This window comes from Galeopterus variegatus, unplaced genomic scaffold (genome assembly GCF_000696425.1).
Source record: "Galeopterus variegatus unplaced genomic scaffold, G_variegatus-3.0.2 Scaffold9604, whole genome shotgun sequence".
In the NCBI taxonomy this organism is placed as follows: Eukaryota; Metazoa; Chordata; class Mammalia; order Dermoptera; family Cynocephalidae; genus Galeopterus; species Galeopterus variegatus.
Window position 1 is genome coordinate 33,894 of NW_007735715.1, and position 15,759 is coordinate 49,652.

Below are 15,759 nucleotides of genomic sequence, written 5' to 3' on the forward strand. Positions count from 1 at the left end.
CACTTGTTGGACATGTTCCCATCGAGACTCCCTGCCGCCCAGTGGGGAGCGCACCTGAGAGAGCTCTGCACGTGCGCACTCAGCTCAGGACTTGATGTTATGCGCATGCGTCAGTCTAGCCCCGCCTCTAAGGGCGTGGTGTGTGCATGCGCACCGGCCCACAGGGATAGGGGCGCTACCCTGCCTGTGGGTGTTCCTTGAGGCGCTGGACATTGCTGACAGGTCGGCTTTTGGAGCTTCTCACGGCCTTTTGCCCTCATGGCCTTTGCACCCATGGGACCCGAAGCCTCGTTTTTTGAGGTTTTGGACCGACACAGGGCTTCCCTGCTGGCTGCCCTGACGAGAGGTGGCAAGGAGTCCCTGGGCGGGGTCGCCCGCCTGGCCTCTAGGTACAAGAGCTCTTGCAGAAGCTTTGGAAAGCCAAAGACGGTTCCACGGCAGGCCCCGGCCAGTGTCTTGAATCAGCTTGTGTGTATGGAGATGTGGTCACCCCTTCCTGTCCCCTGGCTGCCTCCCTGGTGTTGAGGCTGCAGGAGGGGCCCTTGGGGGACCAGCCCTGAACCCGAGAAAGGTCCTTCCTTAGTGCTCCCTTGCCACTTTTCTGCTTTTAATCTCAGTTTTGAACTCAAAGAGCCTGGTGACAGCCCCCTGGTGTCTTCTAGAATGTTCCCCTTCTAGAATGTTCCAGGAATATTCCCTCATCTGGGTTCACAGGTTTCCTAAGAACCTTATGGATCAGAGAGTTCAGGGCACAGTTTGGCTTTGGGTTTGTTGTTGTTGTTGTTGTTGTTCGTTTTATAATTTTTTTTTTTTTTTTTTTTTTTTTTTTGACCAGTGAGGGGATCGCAACCCTCAGCATGGTGCTCAGCCAGTGAGCACACCGGCCACCCCTATATAGGATCCGAACCCACGGCGGGGTGCTACCGGTGCTGCACTCGCCTGAGTGAGCCATGGGGCCGGCCCCGTTTTTTTAAATTTTTAAAATAAAATTTAACTTAAAAAGCTTTCAGGATTTGGGGGAGGGAGGAGAGAAAGTGACAAATTGAATGTTGTGAGTTCTCATTAAGCTAACGGTTTTCTCAAAATTAACAAGGATACCAACACATTTTAAATGGTTTATAAGACGACAATGTTTTACTTGACTTGGAAGTGGAGAGAAATTGATTTATTTCAAATCATTTACAGAGATTCTCCAGCTGCCCAAGTTGAAAATAGCTACAGAAAACATGTTTACATTATTAACCACTTTTACTTAAAATGCTCTTTTGTTTTGGTCTGTCAGCAAAGTTTTTCAGCCTAAACAAATTGCTGGTTTTTTTTTTTTTTTTTTTTAAGCCAAAACCAACTACCAAAAAAAGAAAAAGTCCACAAGCAGATTTTTACAAAAAAAATTCCTTTGAGGGAAAATTCAGGAGAGTGAGGAGGGGAAGGAGAGAGTGAGAAGTCCTTGTTTACATTTCAGATGTAGATTAATCTGATTATATTTTAAAGTTGGTTATAGTACTGTCCTGTAACTTTTTTTTTTTTTTTTTTGAGCTAGGAAAAATGAGATATTTGGAAGTTTTTACTTCATTAAATATTTTAAAGTTCATTTGGAATACATAAATTTTTAGCAAAAGCTCTGAAGTTTCTGTGGAAATTAAAACTCAACATTTTGCCCATTTTCTAGATTTAATTTGATTTCCCTTTCTAGACAATATGCTAATGGTATTTATAACAGAACAACATTTTTTGAAGCTGATGGCTTGTGAAATTAAAAGTCAGCTGACAGAAAACTGGGCTCAGTCTTAATATTTTGCTGTAAAGTGGTGTAACAGTTGCCAGGTCAACCATTTGGTGCAGAACCCAAGATCTACTCTCTGCTTTTTTTTTTTTTTTTTGGCGGCTGGCTGGTGGATTCGAACCAGAGACCTTGGTGTTAAAAGGCTGCACTCTAACCAACTGGGCTAACTGGCCAACCTTGATTTGTTCCTTTCATGGTAGTCATTAAACCTTTTCCTTTTTGTATCACAAATTAAAAAGGGCTGATTTTAAGGCATGCAATCAATTAGGGTAGTATACTACAAAAAGCGTTTCTTTTGAAATAGTTTTGCATTGCATTTTTGGGAAAAAATTACACCATTTTAATTAAAACATTCATCAGTAGTATTTCAAGCCAACAAAGTTGTATTTAATTTCAGTTAAAGTAGGTTAATATCAACAGTAAATAAAAATATATTTGTAAATTTTATTATCTAGTTATTAATGTAAAAGGGAGACATTGCTTCAATTGGTAATTGTTTGAGAAATTACAAGCAAATGAAATTTATGTAAACACTGTAAATGCGGTTATTAGAGTGCAGTAGATGTGAAGATTTATTTGGAGAGATGATTATTGACATGGATTACCTAGTCTTAAAAAACAACAAATGAAACGAAAAGTTATTTTAATATTATTGATCTTGGGAAATGTTAGATATTGTAAAGTCATAATTAAAATTGAATCATAGTATGTTTATTGTTTCAGTTCTGAGGTTCTTGCATCTGTAGAAAATATTATCCAAGACATAATCGCAAGCCTGGCAAGAAATGAAGCACCTGCATTTGTAATAGACAACAGATCAAGCTGGGAAAATATAAAGTGGGCATTTTGCATTTTTATTTCTAAATGCAGTATTTATGTCACTGTTTGAATTTATTTGAATTAGAGTTCTAGTCAGATTTATTTATTTATTTTAATTGCCTTTACCCTGCCAAAAAAGGATTTAGGAAGTTTACAAAATACATCTCATACAGGAAGGTTATGTAAACTAGAAGTAGTTGTGAAAGATAAGGCAAAGGAAAACAATGCTAGCAACAAAAAAAATGGAGCACCAAAAGAGATTATAGAGTTCGAAATGCATATGCTATATAGTCTTATAATCATGCTAAAAATAGGTACCAAACTTGGATCTAAGCTTTCTAGCACTCAAAGGGGGAAATATGATGAATGCAATTCTCATTTAGACTGCAAAAGCAAACAATTTGCTCAGGGGAACTACATAACCAGTGCTGATAGAGACCAAAAATAAATGTATCCTGAACATGGAGCACATCTGCAAGGCTCTTTCTCTTGGCACATCTTCTACCCTTGCTAAGTCATGTGTCCAAGAAGGGCAAAATCAGCAAACAGATTTATACAAGTTCTTGAACTTAGTTTTATAGTTTTTTTTTCAGCCTGTAAAATCTTCTCCACTAAATAATGAAAAACACCACGTGAATGGTTCTCATGCTTTCTAAGAGTCACGGCAACAGAATAAAAGGAATTTTGAGGCTCCTTAGTCACTAAGTATTATTTTATGGTCAATATAATTAATACTAACTGGACACTTTTGAATTATATTTTGTACCATGTTTTGAAAGATGGATTTCATCCAGCTTTGGAGCAGCCAACACCTGGCTTTTTTGCCTGGTGCCTTCTGCCACCTTTAGGAGAGGTTTGGCAGTTCAATTTAACAACCTAATATGAATTGTTATTTTATGAAATGTAGCTTTGCAGGTAAATCAGAAATAAAATAGTTCGAAACTTATTTGAATATATTTCACATACACTACCTGTCTTCCTGGGAAAGAAGCATACGTGCGCGCACGCACGCACTCCATAATCAAAGGTATTAACTCATTTAAACCCTTTATCTTAGTGTCTGTCACAAAGCTAATTACCTAATTACCATCCAGAATGATCTAAGCTTACAAACTAGGTTACCCTAAACCTTCAGTGGTTACATGGAGAAGATACATAGGGTTTAAATAACGTGCAGAAGAGCACATTCAGTATATATTGTTTGGTGTTCAGAAGTTAAGTCTTTTCATTTTATTCCCTCGCTTTAAACAAAATGACAGGTTCGAAGATTCTGTGGGTCTTCAGATGGTATCTCATTGTACCACAAGAAAAATCAAAAGCGATTCACCAAAGTCCATTCAAAAATTTGGTAAATTAATCTTTCTTAGCTTTTAGAAATAAAGAATAAACAAATTTGATTATCAACCAGATGTTATTTGTTTCTAGTTAAATAATTTTACTTGTTTTTTAATAGACCATCCATGTACTTGAAATAAATTTCTAGAATTTTGCATTATCAGTAACCTTGGAAGTAGATTATCATTCCAAAGTAAATGTATTTTTCAAGGTACGGTATATGGCTCAGTGGAAAATTATTCTCTCTGTTTTGCTGTCCGTAGAGCAACTAATTTTATCTGGTTCTTCAGGCAATTCTGTATTTCACCCTATTATTTTGGAAATATAATTCTTAAAATGTTATGGAAAATAACTGGGGGCAGTTAAAATCCTTGATAGCAGTATCTTTTGAATTATTAAGTAAATAACAAGTAACTCATTTATTGCATCTTACTTTCCAGCTCTCATTCTTAAAATATTGTCCATGATTTATAAATTAGTACAGAGCAACACTTATGCAACCAAAAGGTAAATTTATTGTTCTGGTAAATTATTCTTTAAAACTCAATGCAAGTTTTAGATTTTATTTTTACTTTTATTTAGTTATATTTGTTTATTACTTTTATTTAGTTAGATTTATTTTACTTTGTTATGCACTTTGAAAAGTTATGTATGACTAGACTATGGGTAATAAATTACTTTTTTATATGTTGTGTTTCATTCAGTTAAAGCTTTCTTCAAATAATAGTCCAATATTTGTCATATTCAAAGATAATATGGTTAATTAAAAACATATATTTTAAATTTTTATAGAGACATATATTACACTGACAGCCAACTCTTTGGTAACCAGACTGTTGTGGACAATATTATCAATGACATTTCTTGTATGTTAAAAGTACCAAGGAGGAGTCTACATATAGTAAGTAGTACTTAATACAAAACTTTTTTTTTTTTTTTGGTGGCTGGCCAGTATGGCAATCTGAACCCTTGACCTTGATGTTATAACACCGTGCTCTAACCAACTGAGCTAACTGGCCAGCTCTCAAAACATTTTATTTAAAACAAAATGTTTGTATAAATATTATAATAAAAATAAATGTAATCTTTGCCTTTTTTGACATTATTTGATACTATATTTTTTTCACTATAAATTTAAATAATCTGTTCTCAATATATTCCTTTGTATGAAAGGACCAAAACAGATGAATTACCGAATATTTTCAATTCCTAAATACTCTTACATATTTTCTTCTCTTAAATTCCAATCTGAGCCAAAATACAAATAATTTAGCAGGGGAACATGTGGAGTTACTTAACAGTATAAAAATATTAATAAAAAAGATTTCAAATATGTCTATTATTTTTTCAGTTATCAACATCAAAAGGTTTAATTGCTGGCAATTTAAGATATATGGAGGAAGACGGCACCAAAGTAAATTGTACCTGTGGTGTGACAGTAAGCATCATTAATGTTTTCCCGTGCTCTACCTCCCTTTCAGTTCCTTTGATTTTGAAATGTATTTTATTTCTTGCTTTGTGATGTAGTTTAGACCTGAGGATTTTAAAATAATAATGAAGGATGAATAAGTATATGCTTTACGGGGTTGTACATTACATAGTTTCAAAATATGCTAATTGTCAGATGTCATACTGAAATAAACGTACATGCACATTCCTTTTAAAAATGTACTGTATTTTCAGGTAGATTGTGGCTTGACCATTTTATCATGGTTATTTATGTAATCTTCATACAATTTTCTGGTTCTGAAAGTAGTATGTTTAATACTAAACTACAGTATTTGCTGGGCTTTGATACATAGAGAGCCCACAGGACTAAACTAGCACAGCAGTTTGGAAGGGGCCAACTTACCAATTTGGAAAAGAGGAAGATGACTCCAGTGAGGTCCTGCATAGGAAGTTTTTCTTTCATCAGTTTCTGCTTTTTAAGCCACCTATCTCCAAAACTTCCAAGAAATTCTTCCCTGCTGGGAAGTAGTGTGGATCATGTGTCTGTTTTCTTACCGAGGAATGCATCTGTTGCCTACTGTTTTCTTACTGAGGAATAAGTCTCTGATGGCTGATATAATCAAAGAAAAAGGAAAACATAGGATTTTTGTAATAAATTGTAAACTGTGGTTAAATAAGTATTTACTTTTTATTTAAAATAAAAACTATCTTTTTTTTAACTCAGGCTGTTGCTGTGCCATCTAATATTCAAGGAATTCGGAGTATCCTTTAAGTGGGAAAACAATTTAATCTTCTGGAATGTTCATTCATTTCTTTGATAAACAAAGCCTTCGTAATGTGTAATAAACAAGTTAGACGCTATAGCAGTCAAGATAAACACACCGTGGTCCCTTCCTTAGGACTCTTTTAGGAGCTCAACATCTAGTGGGAGAGACAGATATCTAAATGTATGAATTGATATCCATTTATATATTTGAAGATAAAAATGAAAATATTATATCTATAGCTGTTTTGAATTGATCTATCTGTCACTGTAATTTAATTGGTTATTGAATCGAAATACTCTTGCCTTCAATTTTTCAGCCTTAACTTCACAGATTTAATTACAGATGCAAAATTTCTATTAATTGTAGAAAAAGATGCAACATTTCAGCGGCTCCTAGATGACAACTTTTGCACCAAAATGTCTCCATGCATCATGGTTACGGTATATTATCTACCTTTACTACAATTCCAAGACAAACATATACTACTTTGATGATTGGTAAGAGGGTTTATAACATTATCTTTACAGCTTGGACAACATTCTGTTTTCAATACTCATATTTTGCATCATTTGGGATCATAGAACAGGAATTTCCAAGGCATTTTTTTAAACATCCTCAAATATGACTAACATCAAGGTGATGGTCCTATTTCTTAAATAGTAGCGGTTTTCTAGTACCAGGGTGTGCTTACACGGGCCCTTGGGACCTCGGAGCCATCCTCACTGCATTCCCACAGGGACTAGTTGTCTCAACTATTATATATTAACATTGGGTCTTTGGGCAGGGTTGAGTGAATAAAGGCTGCTCCTTGTGCTTTCTCACACAGGTTTGTGTAGCAGGTAATTTCATTAATTCACTCAAATGAACCCTTCTTTTTTTTTTTTTAACAAAAATGTGCAAAGAATAGCAAAGAATACAGAAGCATACATATGGTACCTGTGGTTGAGAAAATGCACAGGGAACTGTAGGCATCGGTTAGCTAAGAGAAGAGTCTTAGTTCCAGCTGCTATAACAGATTATCATAGACTGGGTGTCTTATGAGTGGCTTAAATAATAAACATTTATTTCTCATAGTTCTGAATTCCATGTCTGGTAAGGACCTGCTTCCTGGTTCATAGACATCTTTTTGCTGAGTCCTCACATGGTGGAGAGGGAGAGTGTTCTCCGGGGTCCCTTTTATAAGGGCACTAATCCCAGTCATGATGCTTCACCCTCCCAAAGGCCCCCACCTCTTAATACCATCACTTTAGGGGTTAGGATTTCAGCATATGAATTTGACGGGGAACACAAGCATCCAGTCCATTTCAGGAAGTGAACTTCTTGCTACAGGGTAACATGGAAGGAGTTCATAAAACTAGAGTGATCAGGGAAACCTGCTGGAGTAGGAAAGAAAGATGTGGAATAAAGGAAGCTTGGGGTATGGATAGGAGGAATACTACAGAATAAGAGAATGGATCAGGTTCCCCTCTTTTATAAGCTCTTTTCCCAGCCTTTTTATAGACATGCGTAAAAACCTAGTTCTTTGAAGAAAAAATACCTCATCTACTTAAAATTCTTCTTGTTTATTGAATTAACAGTAAGTACAGTGTTTGGTGCTTGTGAAATGTGTTCATGGAAGCAGTGAGGAGCGCTGCCCTGTAGAGGAAGCAGGATGCTGGGCAGCTGGGTGGACTCTTGGAAGACCTGGCCAGTCCCAAGGAGGCATCCTGTCTTAGTGCAGAAATGCCAGGCGCTAACAAAAGTGTTTTAATTGGCAAGGTGGGACATGATGAGGATTAGTGTGGCAGTGCATCATTTAGATGTAGTGAAAGAGAACTGGAGTCAGGGAGCCCACCGGGAGGCTATCAGGTGATTATTTTGGTGTAAGGAAAAGGGGAATGATTAAGGGGAAAAGACTGAAATGAAGGACATTTCCGTGGCATATTCATAGGGACTTGGTGACCATGGGATGTGAGGAGTGAGTCAAATGACTGATGTGTGAAACCTTACTTCAGTATCACCATTGAACCAAGTGATGGGAACAAGTACACTCAGCTCTTCATGGAAGAAAGATTTTGAGTGTGGTGTTGGAAATATGAACTTGAGGTGATAGCAGAAAATTCTAGTGGCAGCTGCCTGGTTTGAAGTTAAGGGACAAGAGTTGAGATGGAAAATGCATACTGAGCCCTTGTAAATAATACAGGCCATAATTGAGGTCCTGAAACTGATGATCTCTGTGGATATGTGCCACGGCTCTCTTTTTGGCCCAACATCCTCTCCTGTCACATGGTGGTGAGAGCACATGCTTGCCTGGCTGACCCAAAGGCAAGTCACTACAGACAGAGAAAGCTGCAGTGGCCTGGGTCTCTGTTCAGCCCTTGGTGTTTAAATCACATCTGGGATTATTGCTTTGGAGATGCACATAAAGCACAGCTCTCTGTCACATTTGGATCAAAGAGATGAAGTAACAGTAGTTATAAAGAACATACACTTAAAGAGGGAAAAACCATGCATAAATGCATAATCCTATTTTTCTACCTTGTCTTTCTTCCTACATGCTTCCTTCTAGTCCTCATCTGAACACACACACACATAGTTCTACACTGGTGCCATCATGGTGTCCATCGATAATTGCTATTATTACTGCTATGAGACACCCACAAGAGGCTGGCCTGTAGCAGCTGCCTCTGAAGAGAGGAGCTGGAATGGAAGGCCACACTAGGAAGGACTCATTTTCACCAGATATCCTTTGGTACTGTTTGACTCCTCTACCATGTGCATGCATTTCCCAAAGGAAAAAATTAACACTACTGTTCACTAAGTGCTCATGATGAGCCAGATCTCAGTTAAGAACTTTACATAATAAGAGTTCATATTTATTGCTATTCATCATATATCAACTTGTAAAGACTTTCAACAACCTTATGGGGTAGGAACTATCATCATCCACATTTTAGTAATAGGGTGCTGGAATGTAGGAAGGCATTTTACCACAATCCTGTGGCTGGTCAAAACCAGACTTTGGATTCATATAGTTCAGCTCTATGTTGCTACAGTGCCATAACTATATGGCAGGCATATTTATTCCGATTTTACAGATAAAGCTATGGCCTAAAGAGACTAAGAAACTTGCCCAATATCATACCACTAATGATGGGCAGTGAGGGAATTAAAGCTCAGAATTGTCTGATCCAAAGCTCATTCTTAGTCTCTGTACTCTGTTCTATGGTTCCTTTGGTTTTCTAATTTTCTCTCTTAACATTATTGTAATGCTCTTTAAATTACTTTTCTGAATACTTATTGTTTTAGTGACTTCATATTATTAATACACCATTTCAAGTATATTAAACCCTGAATTTAAACCAGGTATTCTTCTAAGTGCTTTATGATTATTAAATAATTTAATTCCTATAATAACCTTATAAGGTGTTGCAGAACCCCAGACTACAGAGAGATTTCCTTATTTGTTCAAGTTCATGCTGCTGAGAAGTGGCAGAGCTGAGATGCCAGCCTAGGCTGTCTGGGGCCTTGCAACTGGTGAATTTCACCACTGTGGTATGCCGCCCCTCCGTGTTCCTGTTAACTGTTTTGGCTATTCATAATATTCTCTGCCATTTTAAATAACACTGCAGTAAGCATCTTTGAGTATGTAGAATTTTTATTATTTCTGTTTTCTGCTGAAATATTTCCTTAGGATCATTTCCTAAGACTGGGATAATTGAGGCAAAGGTACAAATGTACCTGCTTCTCCACCTTGCCGTATGTACTGTACATTTTTTTACAGTCAGCATCAGTCTTTTACCACCTGAAATTCAAGGTGGGGGGATGTAATTTTTAAATTATTAATAACATAATGATTTAGCTGTATCCTTCTCATTGTACTGGATTAATATGCCTAATTTCTATCTTGTATTTAGGGAAAGGGAGTTCCTGATCTGAACACAAGACTTTTAGTCAAGAAGTTGTGGGATACATTTCACATTCCTGTTTTCACTCTTGTGGATGCTGATCCACATGGTAATTTATCAATGGACTATTTGGAACAATACTCATAACTAAGTCGTATTTGTAGTTGTCTTTTTCTTTTTTCTTTCTTTCTTTTTTTTTTTTAAAGATGACCGGTAAGGGGATCTCAACCCTTGACTTGGTGTTGTCAGCACCACGCTCACCCAGTGAGCAAACCGGCCATCCCTATATGGGATCCGAACCCGTGGCCTTGGTGTTATCAGCACCACACTCTCCTGAGTGAGCCAGAGGCCAGCCCCAGTAGTTGTCTTTTTCTGCTCTTAGAACACTTTCATAAAATATTTTAAAAGAAAGTGATTAGATTAAGATTAATCATTTGAGTCAATTTATTATTATTTTTGTCATATTAAACTGGGAACATAAATTTTCACTGGTAACATCCACAAAAATAAAAATTGCAGACGTTAGATAAAATTTAAGAGTGCAAATTATCTAATCTATAATATATAAGAAGAGTAATTTTATGGTTAACTTTCTTTTGACAGGCATAGAAATAATGTGCATCTATAAGTATGGATCTATGGTAGTTAGATAAAATTTAAGAGTGCAAATTATCTAATCTATAATATATAAGAAGAGTAATTTTTTGGTTAACTTTCTTTTGACAGGCATAGAAATAATGTGCATCTATAAGTATGGATCTATGGTAAGTATAGAAAAGTAGTTTTCCTTTTTCCACTATTTAGATATTTTATATTAATATGGATAATTTCTGCATTTACTTATCACCTCCTAGTAAGCTAAGAGCCCCCCAAATATACCTCATATCCTATTCTAGGACCACTCTGTATTTCAGCAGCTGTGATGCCAGTTTCCAGCATGACTAATGCAACCACAGATGACAGAGTAGGACTAGCTGTGAGCAAGAGGCATGATTATCCTGTACTATCCCAGTCTACTGAAGTAACTGTGGGGCTCCAGTGCAACAATACTGCCCGATCGCCAGATACACTCTAAATATTTTATATAGCCTTGAATTCTGACTTTGCCAATCACTTTTCTCCCACCATTAAGGAAAAATGAGACCACCACCAAATTTCACTACTAGAGTCTGCAACTACCATATATCAGTGGTTTTCAAAGTGTGGTCCCAGGCCAGCAGTATCAGCATCTTTGGAAACTTGTTAGAAATGCAAATGTCAGTCCCCATCCAGTCATACTGAACCAGAATCTCTAGGAGTGGACCTCTCCAAATGATTCTGATGCATGGTAAATTTTATAGCAGATGGAAAGGAGCAGGGTGTGAGCTGTGGAAACACAAACAATAATAAATGCAGGTTGGGGAGGTTCACATGCAGTTTTGCCTTATAGAAAGTTAATACAGAAATACTCCAGAGAAGTTTTTACACCTTCACTGAAAGCCCAGTTTAGCAAAGTTCCCTTTCTTACTTCTATGGACTCTGGGCATGTGAAGTCAGCTTTAGTACTTGTCCTACTTAATAAGTAAAAGTTTGGCTGCAAAAACAAGTATGCTAGTTTTCTGCAATTTTTAGCCTTACCTAATATACTTTTGTTCTTTATTTTAGTCTATGTCTTTTGAAGCCCATAATCTCACGGTTCCAGCTATTAGATGGCTTGGTCTCCTCCCTTCTGATATTAAAAGGTTAGATGGTATAGCAGAACTAAAATATTTAAAATGATGATTCACTGTAATATGCAACAATAAGCCTAAAAAGTCACTACAAGGAAAAGTGCTTAATGTTTTTTATTTATACTGTCCACTGTGACTCAGAATTGTATAATTGTGGATTAAATTCATCAATGTTTCTGTTTCAACTACTAAAATACTTAAGAAATGAATTTGGTTAATTGTACATTCAGCTAGCTAGAAAATGCTTTTGTTTTATTCTTATAGTTTAAATATTTTGTAAATTTTTATACTTAAAAGTATAATACATTGAGTCTAATTAAATGGGTAATCATTAACATCATTTGCCATATGATTGAATTTTATCATAAATTTTAACTTCATTTTAAATTATCTCATTTTAAGATTACTTAAAGGTTGAGAACCTCAAGTTTGGCAAGTTTAATATATGTTCAGTATAGAAAAACATCAAGTAAATAGCAAGGTAAAAATCAGCTAAAGATGAGCAGCTTCACCTTCGTGGATTATTTTCTGTGCATAGCCATAGTCTTTTGACAAAAATGTGATCATACTACACTGTTATTTTGTAATCTGCTTGTTTTCACACCACACAATGTGGTCACTTTTCTGTATCAATAAATACATTTCTCTTGTATAATCTCATTTTAATGTCTTCTGTTTCTGAGTTCTGATTCATGATGTGCCGGGGTTTATTCAGCCAGATCCTCATATCCAGACATTTAGGTGTTTTCCAAATCTCTGTTCTCAAGATAGTGCTTTGATGGACCCTCTTGTAACTAAATCTTTTCCAGCATCTTTAATTAGACCCTTAGGCTGAATTGCCAGAAGAATTGATGGGTCAAAGAGTATAAACATTTTTAAGGCTTTGACTGCCCTCTGGATAGGTTAATTATCTTGCTTTCCTTGAACAGTAACAACCCACCTGTCCCTCAGCATTTTTTTTTATCTCTGCTAATGTGATATTTTTAAATGTTTTCTTATCGTTTTAATTGGCCAGTGAGAATGAACTTAAACATGTTCATTGGATTTCCTTAACAGTGAGCAATGCTTGGTAACAGGTGCTTGTTTCCTAACTATGGAATGTGAACAGGTTTTAGGAGATAGGCCATTTACAAAATGAGGGCACAAAAGAAAACATTTAATTTTTGATTTTTTAATATTTACGCTCCAGTGAATTAAAATTCTGTTCAATTTAGTGTATGTGTCATGGTCAGAATTCCTTTGGGATGATCTACTAATATGAAGATCATTTTTAACACAAATTCAGGAAAAATGATCTGTTAATTAGTAAGGTGGAAGGCTTGAAGAAACTCTAGCTGCATCCCATAAATTCCATCAGTGCCCTCAAAAGCCACTCCAAATAAATATACGGTCAAAGGAAAAACAATGTGGTACCTACACAAACATGGCTTCAAGGGAAATCCTCTAGGCCTCCTTTCAAATTGTCACCCCTATCCAGGACCTGCCATTGGAAAATTGTCATAATTATGGAGACATTGAAAAAGACTATTTGAAACTGGAGCTCTCCTGGGAAATCTAGGATTTGTGACTTCAAAAAGTAGACCACACCATAAATCCTGGACCTCACATGTTCTGTTTTTAAAATATATACCAAGAAAAAATTACACTCTGCGTTTCTCAAATTTAAATCTAGATAGGTGAGCGTGTGTGTGCGTGTGTGCATGCACATGCATACGTAAGTAAAAATTGATAGATTAACTTCCATGGCCCAGAATCCTCAATGAATAACAAACAATTAAGTACTCAGTGAGCCTAAAGTTCCCCAGTGAATCTCAGCCACTGGCCATGCACGTTGGAGCTAACTGCTCCGTAAGTGTGAAGCTCTGGGATGCTTAACTGCACCTGTCATTAATCTGCCTTGATGTCAATATACATAATGTCAGCGCTACTGGCATTTGTTTAATAACCAACATCTGTCCTGTCATCATCCCATGAGTCTGACACGAAGGAAAACAAAAACTTAGAACAGAATCTTATTTGCTATGGAAACCCAAGCTTCCACTGTGAACTTGAAAACTTGCTGGTCTAGGACATGACAGGTCCTCCAAACCCTGGATTTAAGAGGTAGAGCTTACTAATTTTCTTATCTGTTATCTCTGGGTTTCTTGAAATGATGCAGCAAATACAGGTGGAATATATGTGACCTTCAAGTTATAGGAACACTTTGTTTTCACTGATTTTTTTTTCATCTGCTTTTTTTCCAGGTTAAATATACCTAAAGATAGTTTGATTCCACTGACAAGACGGGACCAAATGAAACTTGACAGTATCTTAAAGAGACCTTACGTTACCTGCCAACCATTTTGGAGAAAAGAAGTATAAGTTGTTTCTTTGTAAAATTTAAGTGCTGTATGTTTAATTGCCTTTTACTTTACTAGTGGCTATTCACATAATGTGAATATTATGAATATTATATTTTTAAATATCCCTCCTGACATTTTATATAACCAACAACTGATGTTAGTGTCATTTGGCAGTAAATAGTTGTTGAAATTGAATCATACGAATGATAATAAATGAGATCAGCTGGATGGAGCTGGCCTATTTTTATCCTTATGATAGTTATATACCCATTGTCAATGGCTGTATCATAGTTTGTGTGATTAAAAAAAGAAGAAAGAGAAATCATTATAAAGATCCCAGGCCAGTCCTAGTTATCGAAGGCATCCGTACTTGATATTCTCACTCCTGATATTATTAGCTGTAGCAGCTCTAGAATATTCTGGCCATTGCTTGTGGCTTTGGAGAATAAACAAAGTCCAGATTTACTAAATTTATTTGAATTGACAGAACTGCAGCAAATAACTCTGGTATGACTATATTTTACTTTTATTGACAGATGGAAATAATGACAGACTCTAAAATGAAGGCAGAAATTCAAGCTTTGACCTTTCTATCATCAGATTATCTTTCCAGAGTGTACTTACCTAACAAATTAAAATTTGGAGGATGGATATAAAAATATGTTAGAAGAACTTGTGATTGCCAGAGACTTCATTAGTTTTGTTTTAATTGGTAAATACTGTTGTGGAAAGAACATATATTCTTAAATCTGTAAAGGTAAAACAATTTTTCATTAATTATAATTTTTGTCAAAATAAATGCTATACTCTAATTTTTAGAAGGCTTTATTTTATCCTTTGTAGAGACTGATTTCTATCCTATGTTCTAAAATAAATTGTAAAAGAATGTATGTTGACTTTTACATTTTATTTGAAAAAATATCTTATACATGTCATCAAAGTCTACAAAAAATTTTATTTACCTTCTACACTATAACTAATATTAAGGCATGAAGTATCTCATTAGCAACAAAAATAATAATAATCTAAATTTGAGATGTTGCAAGTGAATTATAGTGTCCTGTAGTTTCTTCCACATTTTCCTTTGCCTTCATAGTGTAGGGGCCATAGTGTAAGGGTCTTGCCCCATTAATTCACTTGTGAATTTAGTAAAATTTATTATGAATAAATATTTGGGTTGAAGGAGTTTTCAGTGTTTTGCTTTGTTCCGGGCATACTTTTTATTGATATTATTTACTTGAAAATTTTCTCCAGGGTCTTATGGTTTGTTGCCCAAATTCAGGCAGCTGAATTCTTCTCTAGTCTAGGTCTGTAGAACAGAGAACTTCTTCAGTTGTAAGATTTACAGAAGCCTCACATTTTAACAAGGCACTTCTCTAACAGTAAAGATTTGATCTTTTCTCCTCATAAACCTATCTTAATTTTGCCAGAGATGAGTTTTATGATTTTATTCTGTACTTCAGTAAACCCTTAAACTGCACTGAATGTTTCTTGTAATTGTAAGCAAGAATATGTATTTACAGAAGTACAGACATGTTGGGTTAGTTATTTTATAAAGATAAATGGCAATAATAATAATATATACCATTTATGAGAACTTATGCCAATCATTGCTCATACATGATCTTATTTAATTCTCCCAAGAACCTTGTGATTTACTCAGTGATT

General features: G+C 35.8%; 1 protein-coding gene across 2 annotated transcripts; it reads left to right on the forward strand.

The window, feature by feature from the left end:
• Positions 1-223: 223 nt before the first annotated feature.
• On the forward strand, positions 224-15,272 carry SPO11 (SPO11 meiotic protein covalently bound to DSB). Of its 2 annotated transcripts, XM_008593748.1 has the most exons (13): positions 224-389; positions 2,507-2,620; positions 3,862-3,950; positions 4,378-4,444; positions 4,730-4,838; positions 5,289-5,375; positions 6,111-6,147; positions 6,484-6,593; positions 10,050-10,149; positions 10,644-10,681; positions 11,685-11,761; positions 13,993-14,104; positions 14,628-15,267. In XM_008593748.1, exons 1-13 carry the CDS (start codon positions 259-261, stop codon positions 14,745-14,747), a joined length of 1,191 nt encoding a protein of 396 aa, XP_008591970.1. In that variant the 5' UTR covers positions 224-258; the 3' UTR covers positions 14,748-15,267. The 2 variants fall into 2 exon arrangements, with proteins under 2 accessions (XP_008591970.1, XP_008591971.1); XM_008593749.1 differs by lacking the exon at positions 2,507-2,620 and having other exon boundaries at positions 14,628-15,272.
• Positions 15,273-15,759: the final 487 nt, after the last annotated feature.

What these genes read in the sequence shown, in the direction of transcription:
- SPO11 (XM_008593748.1), top strand. Translation starts at nt 259, where the DNA reads ATGGCCTTTGCACCCATGGGACCCGAAGCCTCGTTTTTTGAGGTTTTG. An exon ending in AAAGTCCATTCAAAAATTTG is followed by an intron (nt 3,951 to 4,377) that starts GTAAATTAATCT and finishes CTTACTTTCCAG; the next exon opens with CTCTCATTCTTAAAATATTG. An exon ending in CAAGGAGGAGTCTACATATA is followed by an intron (nt 4,839 to 5,288) that starts GTAAGTAGTACT and finishes TTATTTTTTCAG; the next exon opens with TTATCAACATCAAAAGGTTT.